This window comes from Aptenodytes patagonicus, chromosome 7 (genome assembly GCF_965638725.1).
Source record: "Aptenodytes patagonicus chromosome 7, bAptPat1.pri.cur, whole genome shotgun sequence".
Taxonomy (NCBI): domain Eukaryota; kingdom Metazoa; phylum Chordata; class Aves; order Sphenisciformes; family Spheniscidae; genus Aptenodytes; species Aptenodytes patagonicus.
The window spans coordinates 14,619,142-14,644,312 of record NC_134955.1 but is presented as its reverse complement, the minus strand read 5'-3'; the positions used below and the strand labels follow the sequence as shown (position 1 = coordinate 14,644,312).

Here is a 25,171-nt window from a genome sequence, read left to right as displayed (position 1 = left end):
GAAAATAGGGAAAACAAATTTACCTTATCAGCGAATGATAGTAGGTTATTCAGTACAATGCATCTTTGATAGGTTCATGTTTTGGCATCCCATTTCCCATTTAATCCCAAGCCTTTAGCTACTCTTTACTAGAATTTTTCCTGAATTTCTCCTCTCTTCCTTTTCAGTTATCTCTTATTCCATCCTCTCTCACTCCTTAGATATAAGCATTATGTTTTGTTACTTTCCACTTGGAGTCACTACAAAATTTTGCTAGCAAGTTCAGCAGCCTAAATAGAGTCATTTCCCTGCCTTTTGTAGATGGAGTTGTGTTTTGCTTCTTCCTCAGATATGTTTTTTCCTCTTTCCATGCACATGACAGAGTCAAAACTAGATGGTTAATGTCCCTGTCTGCACTGAAAATTAAGTCTTTGTTCAGTCAGGGTACTATGACTGCGTTTAATATCTATTCCTTACTAATTACATAAAGTAAGCATTTCTTACCTTCTTCTCTTTTAATCTGCATGGTTATTGAATTCAGATAGTATTCATACATATTAAATTGATTTCCTGAACAAAAGCCTCATTGGAAAAAGTATAACTGACAGTATATACTAGACCAGAGTGCTAGATAGTCAAATCACTTCTTAAAAGGCTATTTAATAAACACAGACCTACTGTGTTAGTCTCCCCACCTGGACCCTTCCTTATGCTCCAAATTAGGGTACAATAACGCCAATTACTCTGTGTGTATATGTGTATGTTTGTACATGCACACATATGCGTATGACATTTCCCTTCCCTACACACCACATCCCTCCCAAGCAACAGGTTATGTCTAAGGCTCTGATCTAATTGGAAAAGACCCTGTTTCACTCCTGCCTTTTGAATGTACTTCAAAATTCTGATTTCTCTTTCTTTTCCTTCCTTCTGCTGATACTACTATTTTATTCTTTCTGCTTATGTATCTACTGCTCAGCTGCCAGAGACCCCTGAGCCAAGCAGAAGCAGGAAATGCTTGCACTCCACTCACTGTACACAGCCAGACTTGTATTTTCTGAATTACTTAAAGCTTGTATGGCCCTTCAGCCACAATAAATTTACTCAGAGCAGCAGAGCGATCTAGTGGACAGACTCCTTGAGTAGAAATTAATGAAATTGGGCTCTACTCTTTGCTTTCCTACTAATATTCTGACAAGTTTGGTCACCTCCTGCCATCCTTCTCTCCTGCTAGACTCTGTCTCTCTCCTCTGCTTAGCATACGAAGTGACATGTTCTTGCTTTTGTACTGAGCGTTATACACAGCATTCTGATCTTGATTGGAGCTTCCAGATGCTACCATAGCACACATAGTGGAGAAAGGCAAAAATATAAGTTTTTCAAAGCAATCCTGAGAGGAGTTCTGAAGGCTAAATAGCAAAAGGAGAAAGGAAATGAGTGGTTATTTTTACTACCGTAAAGTTGCTTTTGAATGAGGGACAACAGCTGAAGTGTGAAGAATGCCTGAGCTAGAACACCTCTTTAAAATATAAAATCCAAAGCAACTGGATTCCAAAACCTGATAAAGACAAGAGTTCAGGAGGGTTCTTCAAAACGCTGAATGAGGTGAGGAAACAACCACAGCCTGGTTTCCTGGTGAAAGTAAAGATGAGTGGGTTAGGAGTCCCACAGATTGCTCATTCCTTGGAAATAATTCATTAGTGAGGACTTTTCACCTTACTGCTGTTCACAGCAACTCTGGTAATTTCAGATGTAAGAGAGGAGCAAGGGAGAGCGCAAATCTTATTGACAAGAGCTCCATTGCACAGATGTCAATCTCCATCTTCAGAAGGGAGCAGGTGAAAAGGATTACGTACCACGGAGGATAGAACCAGGTGGCTTTTACGAGGACTGAGAGAATATTACAAATGATGACAAGAAGAGAAGACAGAACAAAGATCTCTGCTTTTTCCCCCTTCTCAGTGAGTACGTTGAAACAGCATATCTATTTATTCCTCTTCATCTAGTGAGAGCAGGCTTTGGGTCACTGTCAGTGAATCTCTGGCACAAATGAGTTATCTGTGATTCATAAGGGTATGCAGGCTCCACATTCGGTAGTGCATTAAAAACAGAACGATGATGTTTTCCAGAAAAAAAAGCATCATTCTGGTATCAATGCAAAAAAATGAGTCAATTATCCCTTCTTAATTATTTATTTAGCATTAATAAACTCTTACTGGCCATGAAAGGAACCTGGGAAACAGCTAACAGGAGTGAAAAAGTGTAGTGGAACACCATTGTTTTGCAATAATACATCCCAGGTTCAGTGAATTAGCCTCTGGCACCAAATATAAATAAATGGGTATTTTATGTGAGTACAATATTTTGCATTAAAAAACAATTAAAGGATAAGTGGAACTAGGTTTTTGTCCTACTATAATGCTTTATGATACCTCACAGCAGAGCGAGCAAATCAGATGTGAAAATGTATCAGAAATGGAAGCAAGGAAATATTCCATAATATTAAGTCTGTTATAGTCACCAGCCTTAGCTAAAGAAATTTACTTGATATAAATTACTATGGGATAACAGAACTTCCACACAAATGGGAAATACACAAAAAGTAAGTGGCTTATTCATTGAATATTCTCTTTTACTTTCCCTTTGTCAATCTCTATTATGAGAGTAAAGTCTTCAGAGGAAGGAAAAAAAAGCTCTCTCTGTATTTGTCAAGTGTCTGATTAACAATCCTTTCCTGCTGCCATCATATAACCAGAAAATAAGATAACTGACTTCACTGTATAGACTAGCAAATGCAAGTAGATCCAGTTTTCTATGTGATTTCTATGTTCTACTGTTTTCCAGAGTGCAAAAATAAGTCAATATAGCTTTATTAAAGGATTTTCATCACTTCATAAAATTTTGAAAGCCCATGCTCAATATTTTCTCAAAGTCTATCAGTTCTCAAGCGGAACGTTCTTTTCTATAACTGCCATTGATACAAAAAAATCAGGCAGGAATCTCAGTGCTAACTTGTCACAGACTGCAAGTAAAAGGATGTGCAATTCAGATTCCACCTCTCACCTGACACCTGTTTTTGGAAGGACTTATACAATGACCTCAAATCCAGATCCTAAATCTGAAAACATTTGAAACAGGATCAAAACTGTGCATTTTGGGCCATCTCTAACTTGAAGGGAGGTGGAGTCTCTCTCTCCAGTGTCCCTCTCCCACAAAAGTTTCGTTTAACTAAATTCATTATTAGACTGGAGATTATCCATAAAAAGCAAAGCAACTGAACCTTCCTCCTGAAATCAGGAGACAAGAAACAATTACGCAATTCCTATTTTGGGAAAGATACAGCATTTCTCTTCAATATATTCCAGAAATTAATAATTTAAATAGATGCGCTCTTCAAAAGGCACTGACAGGTATCTCTGTTCTCTGTTACCAATAAAACAGGCATTAAACCACACACACACAACAAACCAAACAAGAAAGTGCGCCTGCTTTCCTGCTTCTCACTACTGCTATGGACAAAAGCTGAAGACAACTTATTTCCAGTAGACAGCAGAAAAGAAATGCCAATGAACCTATTTAAGGCTGGTCAAAAAACAGGCATTAGAAACAGTGTGATAGAAGGTGCAAGCAAAATAATAGTTTACCATGATCTCCTGCCTTTAAATTACATTCAATTCTCTATGTAGAAGTAGTTTAAAAAAAAAAAAAAAAAAAAAAAACCCAATGCTACATAGTGCAAACTTACTTCTATAATTGAATCAGTGAAAACATTAAATATCTTCTGTCTGTATTTTGCCAGTTGTGTACTGACATCAAAACTTGTGTGCTTATGTCTCTGCTTTTCTCTTCCCTCCCCACCTTTTCCCACCACCTCAACCCTCCAGACAACTGACCTGAACTCAGAAGTTTTGAAGACTTGAGATACGCCAGACTACACTATTCAGGTCAAAGTGTGATAGTGAAGCTTTGAAGAGCAGTACTGATAGAAGTGTCATTGGTCCTACTGAGTCTGGGGAGGGATGGGACAGTATCCTCTTCCTGTATTCAGGGAATATCACTGTTGTCTCACTGCACCCTTGATCTATTAAATATATGGTTGGATTTTCCATCAAGCATAACCTTACTGGAACTAGTCTTTCCTGTAGTTCACAGCTGCCTGGAAAGATGGCTAGTGATAACAGGCGTGAAACTATGGAAAGGCATATGCCAATTAAGTAATTATCTTACTTTTGCCCGTATTGTATGAATATGCTCACTTGTAGAAACACACACAGTTTAAATTAAATGCCATGATACTTCATACAAAAAAAGTAATTGCTAGATCCATGAGACTACAGACCAAATATCAAAATGCTATTTAACACATCAGACCTAGTAGTAGCTGGCCATTTTCTGAGCAATTTTTTTGTTTCTTTCTTCCCACCCCTCCTTTTTTTTATGTCAGATCAGTTTTTATGTACCAGACTTAACTTGCAGTCACAATGAAGAGTGCACATATATGCAACCCATGCTAGTCAAAACCCCAGCACCTGTGGGTTAATAACAGGCCAAATATCTCCTGACTCAGACCACGAAGTGCTTCCTTTAACAAATTTTATCTTCATATTCCAACCGCTAGCTATTTGCTGTTCTAATGTTGTCTCATGCAATAGATTCTGCTGGAACCATTTGCCTATCAATACATATATACATGTTTATCCAGAAAGATACTAGGGCATTTATACTGAACTTAGGCTCAAGTCCCTACTTCAAGGGATATTTTTGGGAAATAGAATCTATCTGGGAGAAGGGAAGATCTTCCTCTGCTGGTTTCAAACACTTGAGTGGAATAGACAAGAAACATTATGCAGAGGTAAAACAAATACATTTGAAATCTCAAATATTCAAACAGAAGAACCATTTCTCAGCCAACTGTACTCAGAATTCCTGTTAATTTGGTGCACAACTTCGGCTTTGAGAAAAACAAATGCAAAGGCTTGATGAACAGTGTCACAACACCTTCTTATTTCCCTTCATTTTGTTTGCAGACCTAAGCTGTTGTGAAATAATCATCTTACACCTGCATAGAAGATTCATTCAACTTTCTACCTTCATATTTCTTGAGAACACTGCAGAAGAGAGGTTCTCAAAGAAATTCTCTAGGCCATGCTAAATAATCTCTGTGTCACACTACTATTAACTAGGATACTGTCTGACCACCTCTTCACCACTACATGGCTCAGCATACCACTTGCCTACCCCTTGCACAGGTGTCTAACAGTGACAGCATTCTGGGCACCACAGCTACACAGGCACCCAGAAAAAAAAGTTTGGAGAATAACGTTAAGACAAATAGCAGCAGCACTTTGCTGCCTATTAGCAAAAAGTTTGACTATTTCTGACATAAAAGAATGCCTGAAATCCTAACATGTCTTCTCTTATGTAACCATAGTAAATTAGCTAACCTGTACCACATTTATCTGCTTGAAGTAGAAAAACTTGTCCTAACAAGCTGCAGGGATGTATACAGACCTCTGATGATAATGGGCTATTTTCACTGTTAAAGCTCTTTGAGATACAAAACATAACTAAGCTCACTTCTAGTTATAGATTACTTAAGGACCTAATTTGGGAAGCAGCACTGCTGTACTCCAGCGCAAGAGTGATTGGAGGCTATATATAGGTTCAAATAAAGCTAAGGTTAATATACCTGCAGAAAGCATGTATGATTCCTGTATTACATTTGTGAAATATTACGCATGTTCCAGCTTATCAGTTTTATCTTTCCTGATTTGTTTAATGCCTAGGTGATCATATTTGCCAAAGGCATTTCTTCAGAGTATGAAACAAGTAATCAGTATAGAGGCATATGAAAAGTGTTAAGGGTGGCTTCACCTGTTCTTCATATGGGCCTCCACGTAAGCATACTTTTACAACAACATGGGCATGCGTCCATGTACAAACACACATTGAGGGGGGTCCAGATGAAGTGCTGAGTAGGAGGAGAAAGAGGGTGACGTAACACCAAGTATACACAAAGCTAATACAAATGGAGGGACGACCTCCCCGCAGAGTTTTCATTTTCTTTGTAACTTGTCTTTGTAAGCAATTCTGATAAAATCTCAGCTCAAATGTCATTGTGCAAAGCATCACTTATACAAAATGGAAAGAGCAGTAACACAAAAGCATTCCTTGAGACACACTGGGGGGACAGCAGGAGAGATAGTTATACGTAAAAAATAAATTATAACCCTCAAAGAGAAAGGATCACTCAAAAAATGCCCACAAAAGATAGAAGTAGAGAGGATAGACAGAGAATGGCAATAAGTTTTTGAAACATATGGAGCCCTTTTTATTTATTCCAAATGCAGTTTTAAGCCTCTTTCTGGAGACACGAGATCCTGCACAGATTTCCTAGAAGAATAAACCGAAATCAAAATTTCTGTGCTATTGCACTATGAATAGAGTGTGTATTGAATGTATATCATACATATCCCTGTGTTGTGTCAAATTAAAAAGCAGATAGCCAAATGCTGCCCTAAATTTTAATTGAAAAAGAACATCAGAACTGTCCAAAGACCTTCCTTGTTTCTCCCACAAGCACATACATATACACACTGAAATTTAATTCGTAAGCAGAGAGCAGTATCATTTTTAGATGCTGGAAAGTTCACAAAGATAACAGGAGAAATGGCTTGAATTCTTGTCTACCGTTATAAAGAGTGTAATAAAGCTTTATTACTCCAGTTTCTCACCTCATGAAGATATGGGGCCTGATTCATCCTACTTGGCACTACCAAAGGCTGGGAGTGGATGCAACAGCAGTATAGCTCTGACTCTATTGCAGACAAAGCAACTGTCAGTCTGCTTTAGCTTTCACCTCTGTTACTATAGTCCTTATAGCACACACAAAGCACTGGCAATGCTGTGTGCCTGCAAACTTCCTCCACACGTGGTCTTCTGGAACATCTACTCTTGGATGCTACACCGCACTTAACAGTCCTACAAGGCTGGTGTTCTGCTGGCTGAAAGGCCCTCTGGAAGGTGTTCAGTGGGTGGGCTGTGAAGGATTGGTTCATGCAACCCAAACTAAGGAGCTGGAGCAAATGACAAGTAAGGTCCCTGCTTCTCATGTCACAGCAGACATTTAAATTAAAAATCCAAATTCAATTTTTTTGGTTGTGGAATCAGTTGCAGAGGTGTGTAAACTGGTATCGAGGTTTCAATTTAAATAGTAATAAATACTGAATTTGAGCATTTACTGAGGGCCTTGCGTTTGCAGCAACTGGAACTACAGTAGAACAATGCTGAGTCTGATGTACACCTTGAAATACCCCCCTCTTTTACAGCAGGGCAGCTGTTTAGTAATTTACTCAGTTGGACTGTCTTCACACTTTACCAAGGAAAAGATACTTTTTCAAAATTACTGAGGTCAACCTCTCACCCAGCAGTTGAACTACAGAGAACATTCAGTGTGATTCCAGCCCTTCGGAGCAGAACGAAATGCTTGGGGGAAAAAGTATCTTAATTTTCCCCTGGCAGCAGCACACTGATTTCTTTCCAGGTTGTTCCTGGTACTTTAGCCAAGAGCAATACGGGGTTAGACTCTCTACCCAGCAAAACCAGGAGTGTTCCGATCCAATCACTTCCTGATTCACTCTCACAACATAAACACAGCGTACCCCCCCACATCAGGACTGTGCCACGGGAAGTTCTGACAGGCTTAAGGAAATTTTGTTTGCTTTTAAATGAGATGGAAAAAAATAGCTTTATGCCTGAATCATTATTGAGAGAAGTTTCTGTCAAAAGAATGTAAAAAAAAAAAAAAATTATAAAGAGACATTGCTCTGCCATATTTCTCCATCCTGACTTCCCACTGGGTGCACAGGACTATAAGAAAATGTCAAACAATAGTAGCATACAAATATTGTTACGTGAAATCTGGAAGCCTGAGGACTTCAATAATATTCTCAAGATTGGGAACCCAACTTAAACACCTATGAATAAAGGACTCTTGACTGCTGCAGGCTGGATGTTTGTAATATTCACTAGGCCACTGCCAAGGTATCAGCCTTTAAGCCTGGAAGACAGGCCAGCTTGTCAGATTTTATACTGAAAATTTTAGCCTTAGTAATTGGATTTAAGTGAATTAGTTTTGAAAGTGGCATTTAAAAAAGAAGTTCACAAAATAAAGGAAAAAGTGTCATTTTGCATCAATGACACAAACCAGAAATCTCTGATCTTGAATTCTGAAGCCACTGGCCCAGAATTCAAGCCTGGCCTATAAGTCAGCCTGCAGACAACGATGGCTCCCTTACTTTGGGATCCTGACAAATAAGAATAACAATCTGAACAGGTATCATTAGCTGGTTTTACTGCTTCCCAATTCCAGTATTTTCCTGCCCTTTGCTTTTTATCCCCCCCCCCCCCATTTATCCTAGAAACAAATTGGCTAACACATAATACATCAAAATCAATTTGACTAAAGTTTGGAAAACGAGTCTATAAAGGTATCAACATAAAAAAAGAAGGGAACAAACAGAAAGAGAGTCTGCTGCAAGCAGGAGATGGAACTATATTTCATGAGATTCTTTCCAAGCCAAATTATTCTTTGATTCTATGATTTATTTAAATCTCAGAAATCAAAGGTGAATTTGTGAACAGTCATTGAAACAGTAATTTCACATACTGAATAAAGATCATCCTCTTCACGTATAAACTGTTTCCCCTCAATGAAGATGATACAATTCTAATTCCAATCTAATAAAAATCTAATTCTAATGACATTCACATGATTAAAGAAAAAATCTACACTAAAAAAAGGACAACATTCTGGCTACTTTTCCAAAGCTTCTCAGCTATGCTTCAAGGGCAAAGAAGGTAGAAATCTTCTGTGATGAGAATATCTGAAGCGCTCTGGCCATAAGCTGGCAGTACTCTCAGAGAAGTCATAGACCACTGTGTTCATTGCCAGCGTAGTGGCTCTACTGGCAAGCCTGGGTGTTGGGAGACAACAGACATGGTTAAAAGTTACCATTTAGTTCTCCCAGTTAGCAGTACACTTTGTGCTCTGAACTCAGCAGAATATTTTTAAAAATGAAAAATTTGATGGAATATCACACTGTGAATGTTTGCTTCCTGGCTAGTTAGAAGCCATAGACTGGGTTACAAACCATGTAATGTCCTTTACTTCTCAATTTATTTATTTTTAAACTACAGATAAGTGAAATTAATTTACCTTTCTTGCATAAGTAGTATCAAAAATAATTTTTCATTGCTGTAACAAAGTAACTTACTTTCTGCATCATGCGTTTCAAATTAAATCTACAAAGTTCATTTAAAAATGCAAAGTAGGTAAATTCCAAAATCAAACATTTATATGTGCACAGCTGATACTGAACAAGACATTTTTGCTCTATAGCACTTCCCAAAAGGTTGTTTTCAACTGTCTTGCCATCCATTGAATAACCTAAATCTACTTTGATACCATTTCCTGGTTCTCCCCTTTTTCCTTTATTATTCCAGCTTTCCCCTGTTTTGTTCCTGTCTAATCTTTATTCTGAGCTCAGTCCTGCTGCCATTTAAAAGAGTGGAAAAATATTTCCACTAACTTTAGTTGGACAGAATATTATGGTCTGAATGTAGATGTTTTCTATTTTTCCATTGTACCCCTAGAATAACTTCAACAATAAAGTATCCACAAAAGGCAAGATACAAAATTCAAATACCTGAAGCATAGTCTATACATGCAACATAATAAAAAGTTTTTTCTTTAAAAACAAGTAAAAGATTGCATATCTATAGTCCTTCAGGCATATTGCCCAAAATAAAACAACATATATATATATACACACACACACACACACTTCATCACATTCTCTAAAATACTGTAAGGAGCAAAAAGAATAAACTGGCACTGCTAACAGTCACATTTCAGCTTAATATCAAACTCCTGTATGCATTTCACTCCATCATTCCAAATCCCTCAGGGTTAATATGAGCTCAGAAATCCGACCACTAACAGACACTAGCAAATTTAATGAGACTAGAAATGGGGTCAGACCAGCACATTTTGTAAGATCACTATACTATTTGTCAAAAAGGGGAAAAAAGCAAAAAACCATTTACAAAGTTGTAGCATTGTTCTGCTAGCTTTCTTAAATTTGCTCGTTACAGGTTACTGAACAACTGATTACAAGATCCTCCCACCATCCCCAGGCAGCAGTGAACCAGATTAAGAGAGACCAGGCAATTAAGTAAGGAAGAAATTCCCAGGAAGTGTGAACTGAAGTGACAAATATTGTATTTAACAAAATATGGTACTAATATTTCTAATAAATAGCTGAGAAGACAAGTCATAGTAAGATCATTAAAATATCCTTAATGAAGTTATTTATTTTTTAATATTGGATTGTGGGAAAACACCTCAGAAATAACAAGGTATGGGGAATTAATCATCATCCTCTGTTATAGCCACGGTTGTAAAGAGAGTTTAGTGAACTCACTTGCCAGGCAACGCCACTGTGAAAATGATGGCAAAATATAACACATGGAAGAAACAAGTTAGTTTTTGTGAACAGAAACATACTCTTCACATTTACTGAAAGCAGCTGCTAGGTAGCATTCAACATTACCAACCTGCAGCAGTGCAATAGGATGATGCACACATATCAGGCATAACAAGGCGTATGAGGTCATAACATACCGACTGCTATATAAGTATCATTAAAATAGCAACTTGTGGAGATAGCCTAATAAGGACTTCCATTGTGTTTCCCCAGCTGCAGCAGAAGAAAAGGCACAGGGAGGTAAAGTGGTTTGCCTAAGGCAAGAAGATTAATCAGCAGTATAACCAGGGTAGAATCAGGAGGAATGATGTATAATGCTCAAATCAAAATTAAAGCTTCAACAAACCTTACTGCCTTTTTGAAGACAGATGGCAACACTGTCTTTTCTCACAATAAGACAATAACAAATTCAGTGAATCTGCTTTCTTGAGCATTAGGATCCCTTCATTAGTTTGATCTCTGTTGTCAAGTTGCATGAAGACATGTATTCCCGTTAAGGAGGACCACTTGGTTCTTTTCCCTCTTGGTTAGCACAGTGAAGGTGAATGTCCCTGAAATGCTTCAACAAAGCTTGCATTTTATACAGGAAAGATTTTTGGATATACTGAAGTCAACAGACAGGATTTCATAGAATCATTAAGGTTGGAAAAGACTTCTAAGATCATTGAGTCCAACCGTCAACCCCACACCACCATGCCCACTAAACCATGTCCCTAAGCACCTCATCTACACGTCTTTTAAATACCTCCAGGGATGGGGACTCAACTACTTCCCTGGGCAGCCTGTTCCAATGTTTAACCACTCTTTCAGTACAGAAATTTTTCCTCACGTCCAATCTAAACCTCCCCTGGTGCAACTTGAGGCCATTTCCTCTCGTCCTGTCACTAGTTACTTGGGAGAAGAGACCGACCCCCACCTCGCTACAACCTCCTTTCCGGTAGTTGTAGAGAGCGATGAGGCCTCCCCTCAGCCTCCTTTTCTCCAGGCTAAACAACCCCAGTTCCCTCAGCCCTTCCTCATAAGACTTGTTCTCCAGACCCTTCACCAGCTTCGTTGCCCTTCTCTGGACACGCTCCAGCACCTCAGTGTCCTTCTTGTAGCGAGGGGCCCAAAACTGAACACAGTATTCGAGGTGCGGCCTCACCAGGGCCGAGTACAGGGACACAATCACTTCCCTACTCCTGCTGGCCACACTATTTCTGATACAGAAATATTTCATCTTTAATTGCCTTCAAGGGCTAAAAAGAATAAGTCCAGCTACATTACTTACATGATAATAACAATAATATGGCCTAGCTGATAAAACGAGAGACAAAAGTATGGATCTTCATTCTTGCCAATAGAATACCAAATTCAAATTTCTTGATACACATAAAAGTGCATAGAAAGTCAAGGTCTCACAATAGTTCTGCAAAACAGATAACTACTAACCCTATATTGTAAATGGAAAAACAAAGACATAGTCTTTACTGTAATTTGTCAAAGTTCAGAAAGACCTGGAAAATAATCAAGTCAAAGAGTAGGCACTGCAGGCACTATATTTTCCTTGTAAGCTGTACTGTTTACAACTAATACTACTTTGCCTTCCTAAAGACTCCTTATAACTTGCAAACTCTTCCACGCGTGACCAAACTTGCTAACAAATCCAAAATAAAATTTTCTAAGGTGCACACCAAAAACTGCAGCCAGTGAAGCAAAAAAGTTCTCTGTACAGTTCACAGGCAGGGTTTGAGGTATTCGTATGCTCTTGTGGAGCAGAATAGGAACAAGGATGCAGTTAGTTTCAGGATGACCTGTTAATGCCAGATCTAGCATTTCTGGCTCACTGCTTCTTACACCCAGGAGACAGTGTTTGAGAGCAGCCTCAGCCCCCTGAGCACAGCATCACTGCCAGGCACACAGCATTGCTCCATGACCACATGAAACATGATTGCAAGATACAGGCTTGAGTTCTGCAAGACACAGCCCTCCAAGTTCCTCCACTCTTAAGTGCAAGTTTGACTCCTCCTTATCTTGTGTCACAAGACATACCAGGTTATCATGATGGTCTGATCCTGTCATGCTCTACTGTTTCTTATTCTGTATTCCTTTTTCCTTCTTAGCCATACAATTGCTGGGAGAGGTTCCTTCTGCATATCCCTTCCCCACAGCTAATACACTGGGTTCAGAAAGAGTACGCTTGCAGTTCAGGCCTAGTATTCTCTGATGTCAGGAAGTTCACATAGACAATACAGAAGCCAAGAATGTGGCTCCTACCAGCTACCCACGGCTGAAACATTATTACATAACAACGTAACATTATTGCACAACTCCTCCTCAATCAAAAGAGCTATTTAACTGTCATGGTAGATTTTAGGAGTTTTTTCCTAAGCGTTTGTGGCAAATAAGCAAGACATGGTAAATAAGCAAGATGTCTAGATACTTTACTTAAGATTGTACCAGAAGTAAACAGTTTCTGGTTTTGATTTTGTCTTTTTTTTTTTCTTTGGGGGGGGGGGGGGGGTGTATCATGTGAGACGCTACCTCTGAACTAAAATGGAAGACTATTAATGCTAAAACAGGTATAAAGGTGTAAATCATTATAATACTAGGCAGACAATGCTGAAATAAAATTTTGAGTTAAAGTAAAGAAATAAGATGACAATATAAATACAATTACTTTACAACTAAAAAATTCCATGAGCTTCTCATGGTACAGCTATATATACCAAACTTCCAAGAATCCATCTACATTACTAGAAGACTTCACAAAGCATACAAGTATCAAACTGCAGTAGCAACATTCAGTAGACTAAAAGAAATCAAAGCATTTGTGTCAATTAATGCATCATTCACAACGTTTCACAAACAAGAAAGAAGACTCCCACGTGCAAGATAAAACCTTAAACACAGAAATAACTAGCAAGACTGTCTTCTGAAAACAGAGCACAGACATCCAACAGGAGTGGTAGAATATGTGTAAACCTGATCAGCATCTCTTCTGAAATATGCTACAGAAAAACAAGTGTGATGAAGATTTGAATGCAAGTAAACATAACCAACCACAAACAACATATGAATTCTTTGAAAAGGTCTTGCTAGTACCAGGGAAAATTTGCAGAGAAGCACAAGCCATGGAGTCAAAGCCATAAGACAATGGTTAGAAGAGCTAGCTACAGGGTGTAAAGTTGACAGGATTACTGAGTTGATGTCACAATAGAAACGTCATGCAATACTTGTGAAGATACAGTCAGAAAGCATCATCTATGTCTGGCAAATAGGTAACCTAACATTCAGGCAAGTTCTGTCACTGTTATTTCAAAGACATTAATTTGAGGGTCCTTCCTGAAAAGGAAGTCCCAAACACAAGATATTTATTGGGCAGATGGGAACTGCTATTTCTCTAATACACACAAAGAGAAGAGTCTTTTCTATAGACTCCCACATTTCAAAGATACACATTCTGAAAATAATCAGCCAAACTTCTTCTATGGTAAAGGCTATACCAGCACTAGCTTGACCTCTTTGCAGTGCTTGTGTGCCACATACTGTGAAACATGCTACTGACCCTGACGAGGGATGCAGGATAAATTCTTAACTGCCTTTAAGGATGAAAGATGGTGCTTGATCATTTTAAAAAGTTCCCAACTAACAGCAAGCCGCAAATATGAAATAACAACTTTAATGAAAAAAGTTCTAGTGAGGCCAGTTGAACAGATTGTTTAAATTCATCAATTTGTTCACATTTTAAAGTCACCATAACTTTACAATTATTATAATGGACAAACTCAAGTGTCCTCTAGGTTAAAAGCCAAAATTCTTTTGTGACTTCTACAGTTCAACATACAATATTTTACAGCATAGCTCTGGGAAGTAATATAATATGCTTCTGCGGCATGTTATACAACTGAATATAAAGATATAGTGATAAAACTATCAGAATGAAAAGGTTAGGAAAAATCTTGCATTCTGGCAGACTTGCATACCCCCAAAAATGCATAAAGTACAAGTGAAATGCAATTATTTTTATTGCCTGTGAGCTAAACTGGTGACCTACATTTTAACATCCTGAATATAGGAACAGAGATATTTTACCCAGGGATTCAAAGAAAAAAAAAAAATCGAGTTCATATTCCTCATGAATGCCACCAAATGATGGCAAATCAATAGTCGCTACTTTACTAACATCATCCTTTGGATCCAGTCAACTAGCATATCTGAAAATCCTTCCCAGAAGGACCATATGGATACACAAATCTGTTTTAACTACTACCATCAAAACCCCCACAAACAACCCAGCTTTCAATTTGGTTACAGGTGGAATATAAATCACTAAAATCAGAAATACTTCATAGGAAGGTAAGCTCCCTTTCTGAAGCTATAAAATTCTTTGCTGAATTGTTTGTTGTAGGGTAACTGAGTGAAATGAAAAGAATACAAGGTCATTAAATGAGGCATCATTAGTGCCTTGAGCTATGCGATAACTGAATTTATTCCTTGTCACCAGAAGGTAACTTTATTGCGCTACTGGCAGAGCACCTTCCTTTCTTCTGTAGTACTCTATTCCTACAGCTTACTGCAAAAAGAGATTTTTCAAAAAACATTTTCAATTCCCCAGCAAGCATTCCATTCTTGAATGGTTTTTAAAAATTCATAGAGCAGCGATTCATAGAGCCATGTAAGCACACTGAACTTTGAACTCTGAAATTCAGCTCTAGCTCTTGTATTACAGTTAACATGCATTTTTTCTCTAGAGTTTCTTACAGTCTTTATCTGAATGCTTTAAAGAGCCACAACATACAAGTTCCTGACATCATTCAAATAAAACTGATTATAGGGAACGTAGGATTCAAATTAGCAGGACAAGATCTATGCACAGTAAGTAGCCTGTAAGATACAAACAGGAAATACAAATGTTGTTTTCTACTTTGCATGGAGTGCTTGTCAAACAGGAAATTCAGTTTGCAGACGTAGGTGGGAAAAGCCAGAAATACAGAACAAGCCCTTGATTATCAGCAGCAGACACTGTAGGAAACCATGAAATAGAAAGAATTCAGCACTTACAGAAGATGTCTAAAAAGTGTAAGGACATATACAATCACTGATTAGACAAAGCATTTAAAGCACTTGCACTTAAACATGATTTTTATGATTAATTATGAACTTGAGCACAATCTTAGAGTTGTGCATACTTACAAATGGACTGCCGATTCTTGAAGAGTCAAGGTGCTATAAAAAAAAATGAAAAAGTGAGGCAAATCCTGTGAGGACAGACACTAATAACAGAAGTGTCAAAAAAGTGCAGGAGCCATGCAGATATGAAGTAGAAAGGTAACAAAACCTGAGATAGTTAAAAAAAGAATAGACCAGAATGAGATAAAAGTGAATTACCTTTATTCAGGTTAATTCACAGAGGTCACATCCCTAGAAATCATTCACTTGAGGGATCCATATCCATGAAAACAGGTAGATAACCAAACAGGAAAGGTTTCAGTGAACTGACTTGCAACCAAACGACTTGCTGCCCAAAATTCAGTCAAAACCAGAACTTAACTTGAACTTAAGGCCAGATGAACAGATGGCATCAAAACCTACAGATTCCCATCACCTACAGAATACAAGGGGCAAGAGATCATTGGCCAGCTGAATAAAAAGGAACGTACCTGTTGTCACGGATGGAGTGAGACTGCACTTCACTCGTAAGAGAGAAGCAACAATACTTTATTGATAGAAAACAGTGAGTTAAAGCATGAATTAACAAATTTCAATGGTAAATGCGACAGCGAACAAGATTCAATGGCAAGGTACACTTGATTATTTAGCGCATAGAGGACAGGGTCAGACATTACTGTCAGGGAGACCCTCCTGTTGAGTCATGAGGTTCAGAAAGGACCCCCTTGCTTTCTAAACTTCTCAGAGAGGAGTTTAGGTGCGGCTGGGTCCAATCCTAGTCCCAGTCTCGGTCAACGGTTTATGTCTAAAGGATTATAGATGTCCAATCAATCCTTTATATCACTTAGCTAAGATTTCAAAGTTTAGCATGCTATTAGTCACTTACCGAGTATCTGTTGTGGCAAGGAATCTCTCAACCTCGAGGAGTAACCTTGAGAGGCATCCCTACTCAAGGGGAGATCCTGGCGTGCAGCCCGCTGCCATACAGGAGAGCTCAAAGGGCTCTTGGGCCACTCACTATTTATAGGGGTAAGATGATTGACTCGTAGTCATATCTACATACTGACAACTGTTGTTAGGTGTGCATATTTCTCACAATAATCAAGGGCTATTGTGTTATCTGGCTTCTGAATCCACTTCATTAATGGACAAAGCTATCACCATCAGCATCCATTAACGACTGCCCCTGGCAGTTATCACTTAAGCAGGGTTACAAGAGATAAAGGTCAGGTTGGGTGGGGGAGCACACCATCACACCTGTGCAATTTTGGCTAAGACTCACTTTTTATGATGGGATAACAATTTCCCTGCCTTTGACTCTGAAGACTAAATCACCCAGTATTTTTGAAATTTTAAACACTCTAGGGATAGAAACCCAATAGGTGGATCCATTCTTTTCATGACAGCCTTATTCAGGCTTCTATTTCTTAATAAAGAACATCTGAACACAATATTAAACATGTTGAGAGGCTTTTCACGTGTCTTATACCTCAAACCCAATGTTCTCTAAAAACCTCTTCTCAGCCATACAGAGACCACATGAAGTTCTAGAAGTAAAATCTGATGTGAATAGTCCTTGAAATAATTCAGTTCCTGAGCAGGTAGAAATGTGTCTTACTTTACAAAGATTTTTTACACATCTTGCTTACTAGGAATATTTTGTCAAGTGTTGGGGTTTTTTTGGATGAGAAATGCAATTTCCATTATAAAAAAAAATAATCCATTACAGACTTCCATATTTTTCATTTCATATGTCCATATGTTCCATAAAGTTCTGCATGTTTGTCATCCTGATTTGGCAGAGAAATAAGTAGAATCAATGCAGTTTCTGTAGTATAAAAATTCTGAATTTCTCTTGCTTCTATTTCAAGTCTCAACTTTCAACTTTTGGCAAACATTATCCGTCAAAATATCAGTTAATCCCAAATACAAACAATTATTCTTTTCTTCCATTTTCATAAAGGTTTTAGCAACATTTCAATCGATACCTCTTTCCCCACTGGGCAAGCAGCAAAGTACTTAGCAGAGTTGTGAAAGACAACATGGTGCCCAGCACTTCATGGATGGAAGGCGTTGGTCCTAGAGCTCTGGAGGTAGCCTTAGAAGTGTTTGCTTTCTGTTTGCTTACTGAAAACCTGGAAGTTATTTTGAACAATTCATAGGGTGGTTTGGTGTCCTGGTTTCGGCAGGGATAGAGTTAATTTCCTTTCTAGTAGCTGGTACAGTGTTTTGGATTTAGGATGAGAACAAAGTTGATAACGCACTGATGTTTTAGTTGTTGCTAAGTAGTGCTTACACTAGTCAAGGACTTTTTAGTTTCCCATGCTCTACCGACTGAGAAGGCTGGAGGTGCACAAGAAGCTGGGAGGGGGCACAGCCAAACTGACCAAAGGGACATTCCATACCATGTGACGTCATGCTCAGTACGTAAACTGGGGAAAGCTGGCCGGTGGGGCCGCTGCTCGGGGACTGGCTGGGCATCGGTCGGCGGGTGGTGAGCAATTGTACTGTGCATCACTAGCAAGTGTATTATTATTATTATTATCATATTATTATTATTATTATTTTATTTCAATTATTAAAATTATTATTATTAAACTGTTTTTATCTCAACCCACGACTTTTTCTCACTTGTGCTCTTCCAATTCTCTCCCCCATCTCACCGGGTGGGGGGGAGTGAGCGAGTGGCTGCGTGGTGCTTAGTTGCCAACTGAGATTAAACCACAACATTTGGGTTGGAAGGGACCTTAAAGATCTTCTAGTCCAACGCCGCTGCCATGGGAAGGGTCACCTTCCACTAGATCAGGTTGCTCAAAGCCCCATCCAACCTGACCTTGAATACTTCCAGGGAGGGGCCATCCACAACTTCTCTGGCAACCTGTTTCAGTGTCTCACCACCCTCGCAGTAAAGAATTTCTTCCTAATATCTAATCTAAATCTACCCTCTTTCAGTTTAAAACCATTACCCTTCATCCTATCACTAGACTCCCTGATGAAGAGTCCCTCCCCATCTTTCCTGTAGGCCCCCTTTAAGTACTGAAAGGCCACTATAAAGTCTCCCCGGAGATTTCTCTCCTCTAGGCTAAACAACCCCAACTCCCTCAGCCTGTCCTCATAGGGGAGGTGCTCCACTGCCCTGATCATCTTCATGGCCCTCCTCTGGACCCGCTCCAACAAGTCCATGTCTTTCTTATGCTGGAGACCCCAGAGCTGGACACAGTACTCCAGGTGGGGTCTCATGAGAATGGAATAGAGGAGGGAGAATCACCTCCCTCAACCTGCTGGTCATGCTTCTTTTGATGCAGCCCAGGATATGGTTGGTTTTATGGGCTGCTAGTGCACATTGCTGGCTCATATTCAATTTTTCATCCACTAGTACCCCCAAGTCCTCTGCAGGGCTGCTCTCAATCCATTCATCGCCCAACCTGTATCCATGTTTGAAATTGCCCCAACCCAGGTGCAGGACCTCGCACCTGGCCTTGTTGAACTTCATGAGGTTCGCACAGGCCCACCTCTCTAGCCTGTCAAGGTCCCTGTGGATGACAATTCATCCAGAATTCCCTGCAGTCTGCAATGAGATGGTATTCCAGTTCATATCATCTGCTGAGAAAATGAAGTTTTGGATTCTCTCTCATTGTGGATTGCTTAAATCCTTCAGTATTGCCCTTGGATTTTGAATCTAATCAACAAATTCTTCTCTTCTTTCACTGCAAGTCCTCACTCTTTAACCCCCCCCCAAGTCATCCCCAATACTTCTAGATCTAAGGGGACAAACACAGTATAAATTTCCAAATATCAATTTCATCTACCTTTTTACATAGTCAGACAAAGAAACACAGACACAGAACAATATTTTTTCTCAATAACCAAACCAAAGCTGACCTCAAATTTTTATACTATGAGATTTGGTGTCTCCTCCACTTCAGCTCTGTGTACCTTAAGCTACTGTTAATTCAAGGGCCATCACGGTGTGGGCCTTGCGATAGGTCTGTTGCTATGTTGCCATCTCAGCTATGTGCAGGCTTCTCACACAGACCCTTCTAAAGCCCTGCCCTTGCTGCATGTTAGAGAAGCACATTCCTCAGCACAAATTATTACTTAGGAAAAGGTTTCAAATCTGAACTTAAAGAACACACCGATTTTTGTGTATGACACTGGCAAATACCAGCTCCTGGGTTTTGTTTGGTTTTTTAACTACTCCATTTATTTCAGTAAACTTGAGTTTGGGGTAAGATGATTACAATTCTGCCTGGACTTAAAAGCCATAGTTTTCTTACATTAACCATGTTCTTGTTTCCATTGTCAAGTTGTGCCTGTAACAGGATTTTTTTCTTAAGTTCTTCTATGAATCTCCTTCCTTCAGTAATTGCCATCATTTCTTACATAGTCTACAGATCAGATGTAGTCACTAGAGCTTGTACAGTTCCTTTCACCAGAGAGAGCATGCACGCACAGCGAACAGATCTCCAGCTACCACATTACCTACCATGCAGAAACACAAAAATAGCACTACAAGAAATAAAAAACCTAAGACAAACAAAAAGTAGGCTAAAAAAAACCCCAAAAGGCATACTGGAAAAAGTTCAGTTTTCTTAAGAGCTGATAGATACTCTAACACTTATATCCTTAATAACAAACAGCACGTTAATCTTAATTTATATAACAGAACATCTAAACAGATCCTCTAGAGAAGTTACCAGAACACCTGCAGATACATAGTACATCTTAAAGAGCAATGCAAGACTATAGATATGCATGGCATGACCTCATTCATATTGTTCTTTCATAGGACTCAGATCTTTAGTTCAACAAAAAAAGGAAGAAAATAACAAAAGAGGAAGGACTGTCTTTTGGTTAAGAACTGGGAGACAGGAAACCTGGATTCTATTTTTGGCTCTGCCACAGAAGTCCCTCATGGCAAACAATTCCAGCTTTGAGGTGTCAGATGAAGGAATTGATTTTGAGAGATGAAATGCTAGAAAGGACTTAACCACAAGTACCTAGATTTGAAAGGCTTGTCTACTTTCTCTGCCTCATCTCCTTCATCTGAAACAGTGATAAAAATTCTCATCTATATTCCAATAATGATGTAAACTTCCACCAGAAAACAACATAATAATAGTATTAAAATCAGGAAAAAGAAACTAAATATAGACACCTATTAGGTTTACCTTCCTGGTCCTCATACTCAAAGTATTCACCTTTTATAAACAAAAAAACCCCTTTAAATATTCAGCATTGCCTGTTGTTTGTATGCGAGTTGAAATTATAACCTCCAGTATCATCTTTCATTTTTGAAGCTGTAAGAATGTTTAGAAAAATGTATTAAACAGTCCAGCAGTATTGCATTTCCGAAGATCAGGAAGACAAACTCTCTCTGCCCCACTGCCACTTCATTTTCAAGAGTACCTCCAAGATATACAGCCCAAATTTCAACATCTTACAGCAAGGTGAAGGGGTTTTTTCAGTTTGAGGTTTTTTTGGTTTTGTTTGTTTGATTGATTTTGGTTCTGTTTGGTGGTGGTAGCAATGGTGGTTTTTTACCTGATTTCCATAGAAGACCTTCCTTTTTTCCTTTTTTAAAAATATGTCTAATCATACCCTATTTCTCACAATTGCAACACTGAACTGAACATATAATCTGAGAAGCAAAAACAGTGTCCTATTTCACTTTTTGTTATGAGTACTCTTTCTTTAGCTGTATGACTTCAGATTCAGCACTCCAAATGTTAAGTTTAGTTTACTATGCAATATGGAAAGTACAAGAAACCGTGACTACAGTGAAAAAAACCTGGGTAAATTATAATTTTAACTTAAAGAAAACAAAAAGGCCAATGAACTTTCATTACACAGGAGTAGGGGTGAGGGACAGAAGAGAAAGGCAGCTTCTTTTACATTGGCTTTCCCATCTGGAAAAACTCACCAGAAATATGGAAAAACAATATCAATAGAAAGATGTGAGGAAGGGGTCACGACATTTTTCAAAAGCTATACTAAAATAATTCTACTGCAGAACGGGTTTATATGCATCTCTAAGGAATATATACACACTTCACATGCTATAGTGAACTGGCCATCACTGATGGCAGCAGATTACTTTTTATGGTCCTGTAAAGTGCCTTACACAGCACTACTGACAGTTTTTTGGAGAGTAACTAGATCAATTCTTTTAAAAAGTGATCTATTTCCAACTGTTTTCTCTCCTAAGACACAAAACTATCACTAATTGTAAGTTCCCAACTCATTGAAACAGAAAATAAAGTTTCTGTAACAATAATTTGTTTTTTTCCTCAGGATACTGTATAGTTTTAAATACTGTATCCATAGCAGTCTAGATGTCAATTAGAGAAAGTAGGTCTGACAGTATGCTAGAAAATCACTAGCATGGTGACTCAATACTCTAGAGACTTTACAATACAAGCTGTGATTTCCCACAAAATCTGAGGAGAGAGAAGAGTGTAAACAACAATTCATGCAGCACAGGGACTTGGTTTAAGGCCCCAGTTCTACATTCCAAGATAACTGTTGACTTCAATGGCTGCTGTGGAAACAGTTGGAATCAGTTTGTATGTGTATGGTACACTTTTCCTATGGAGACAGATATTATTGCTTGGGGATGTGTCTGCTCTTACTTCTGAAGGATTCTGACCTAAACATGAAGCAAGGCATGGTTGTGGTGCTACACAGGACTAACCTCAGCTGGATTTGTGTTACCTTTTCCCTGTGACAGGACACAACAGTGCATGCCTTTAAGTTAATTCAAGTCCCTCTCATGAAAAACAGGAGCATGAACTGGAATCTTGAGACAGGCATACAATTTAGGCTTGGTTACAGGAACAATAAAGAATAAATAATCCTTGAATCTTGTTAGTTATTTTGAAACCTGACTTAATTCTTTTAAATTCCCTATAGGATCCATATCACTTCTTTCTCTAACCCAGAGAAAAATGTTTTGTACAATTCCTGGACTTTATTGATCTAGTCCATACTGTGTTCTTTCTGCCTAATTCTTAGGGTAAAAACACATTTCATCATTTTCAGTTCCATCCTTCCCTATGCCTTCACCTGTCTGACCACTGAAAACTTCAGTCTGCCCATCTTGTTATATGGGCTTTCTCTTAAACAACCCTCATCAAAAGGAAAAAGGATTCTCTTTCAAAATAAACATGAAAAATAGGAGCTTCATATTTACTTGGCGGTGGGGAGGAGTATTTATTTATTTTTAAATCTCACTATATAGAATTGCCCTGCTGAGTCAAGCAGTTTGCCAGAACATAGTGCTTGCTGTATGGGACTTCTCCAGATTACTTCTTGTGCTAAGATACATTGTAGTGCGGAGTTGATGTGAGGTGGCATAGTTTTGTTCACATAGCATGGCAGAGTTCAGCTTCCCTGAACGCAGAACTGACCTGCAGGCAGTTTCCTCTTCCAGAAATCTGTAGCCTACAAAATTCAGTGCTTTTTAGTTCTGTGTTGCATGCATTATTTCTACTCCACATTTCCAGTTGCTAGCATAGAGAGTCTGCAGCTAATTTCCCCATTTATGTATCTGCAAACAAAACTTGCCACCATCAACCTCGATCAGCCCTTGCCATCCATAGGACCTACTGCTTTTGGTTCTGTTTGCAGCTAGTTTTCTACTACAATAAGAGGCTTCACTGGCCCATTTTGCAACCTAAGTTCTCAGCATAGCAGTTGGCTTTCACACCTTCTTTGACTTTTTGATCCAGGATTCAGGTTCTGGAACCCGTTAGTTATCACCAAGCAATTAACCAGGATGTGTGGTGCCTTATCTGACCATTGGGTTAGCCTGAGCATTTCCATAGCAAAGTCATTAACCTGTCTTCACTACTGTGTGCATCTGAAGTGATATTCCATGGCTCCATCCCATGGAAGAAAATTAAACTAATAAGTGAGACAGGACACCTCATTGCTGTTTATACTAGTCCGTTCCATGCTTGGCTATTCGGGGCTTCTAGGACTCACTGATTTTGAAAGCAAGTTTTGGCTAGAATGTAATGAACAGTACCAGTTACCTCGGCACCTGGGATCCCCAAACTCTGTTCCTCCACATAATATTTCTTCCAGAAGACAATATGCTCATATGGTCTTACTGTGACCTTAATGGCATTATCGAAGTATCTGCTGGAAGACTCAAGTAGGGAAAGGTAGAGAAATATTAAATTCCTGATGAAGAAAAGCATTACATTTTGAGATTGCATGTCAGCAGCCAGTTGATTACAATAAAGACTTACAATCTGACCTGAAGAAAGAAGACTAGGAGAAAGACTGAACTTTTAATCCTTTTTATTTCTGATTTTATTCATGCATTCAGCAGCCCCCCCCAAAAAAAAAAAATAAAATCAGTTGTGCCACATATCAAGACTATAATTCAATGAGAATGCAGAATGTTATTGTATTCATTATTCATTTTTTTTCTTTTCATGGAACCTTCATTATGCTAGAAGTGAAACTATACTACGCAGATGCAGGTCCTAGAAGCCAACCAACAGCCAGATTTTAAAAACCTGTGGATTAGTAGAGTCACCAATGTCTCCAGTCCCACCAGGGCACTACAGACTGAAGAGATTATACTATAACCTTCATACCATTACCATAGCTACACCTGAAGAAAGTTAACAAGGTTAAAGAAATTTATATTTATAGTTTTCAGCAGTCTTCACAGAGTGCAGAGTGTTCCAGTGATTTCCATCATGACAAAGAACTGATCCAGTAAATACAGTCACATCTGTACTTCAAACATGTTCATCCATTTAAAATGATGACTGCATATTCACTCTCATGATTTACCAGACTGCAGGTATACAAATTTGCAAATGCCTTGAGAAATGCATCTCAGATTTCCACATTCATTCTCAACACTTTGTATGAACGTTACCTAAAACTGAGTTTAAAAATGGGTTTTTAAGCATCTTTGGATCCTCAAAGCTAAGTGCAGCTGCAGCTTTAGAGGCATTTAATCACTCAAGACTGGATGACGGAGTGCACCACTTACCGCTGAACAGGTAACGGAAGAGAATCTAAGTGGTCCTCGCCCTTAAAAGCCATATTTATCCTATTCTTATGTGCACTTCTCCACAGGCTGGAATCTAGAAAGAAAACAGTCATTTAGTAAACTTAGGGAAACTCAGACCTCTTCAGTCCAGGGTGGCATGGCATTCTCCTACTGATCTGTGGAGCTAACTCATTAAAAACAATTCAAAAGGCTTCTTTTCCTCAGGCTACCACACAACTCCAGCAGATAACCAAGGCCATTAAGTACATTTCATGGCATAAGCCACATAGGGTTTGCATATTCCTGAACTTCCTGGACTAGTGCACAGGTCAGACCCACCTGGGTTGAACATTTCTGAGTTAATATCAAGTTATTATTTAGCCTCATTTATTTTGAATTAACTTGAACTGTAGAGGAAATCGATTTAGTACGATTGTAATCCTTCAGGTTATTGTGAGAAAGATTGCAAGAGAAAGCA

At 38.7% G+C, this 25,171-nt stretch overlaps 1 protein-coding gene across 1 annotated transcript in view; it reads right to left on the bottom strand.

Annotated features, from left to right (window-relative positions):
* INSC (INSC spindle orientation adaptor protein) overlaps positions 1–24,773 on the bottom strand; it is a 107,070-nt gene extending 82,297 nt beyond the window's left edge. The window contains exon 1 of the mRNA XM_076343383.1: positions 24,694–24,773. Within this exon, the coding sequence (XP_076199498.1) occupies positions 24,694–24,746 (53 nt within the window). The 5' untranslated portion in view covers positions 24,747–24,773. The remainder of the gene's footprint in view (positions 1–24,693) is intronic.
* Positions 24,774–25,171: the final 398 nt, after the last annotated feature.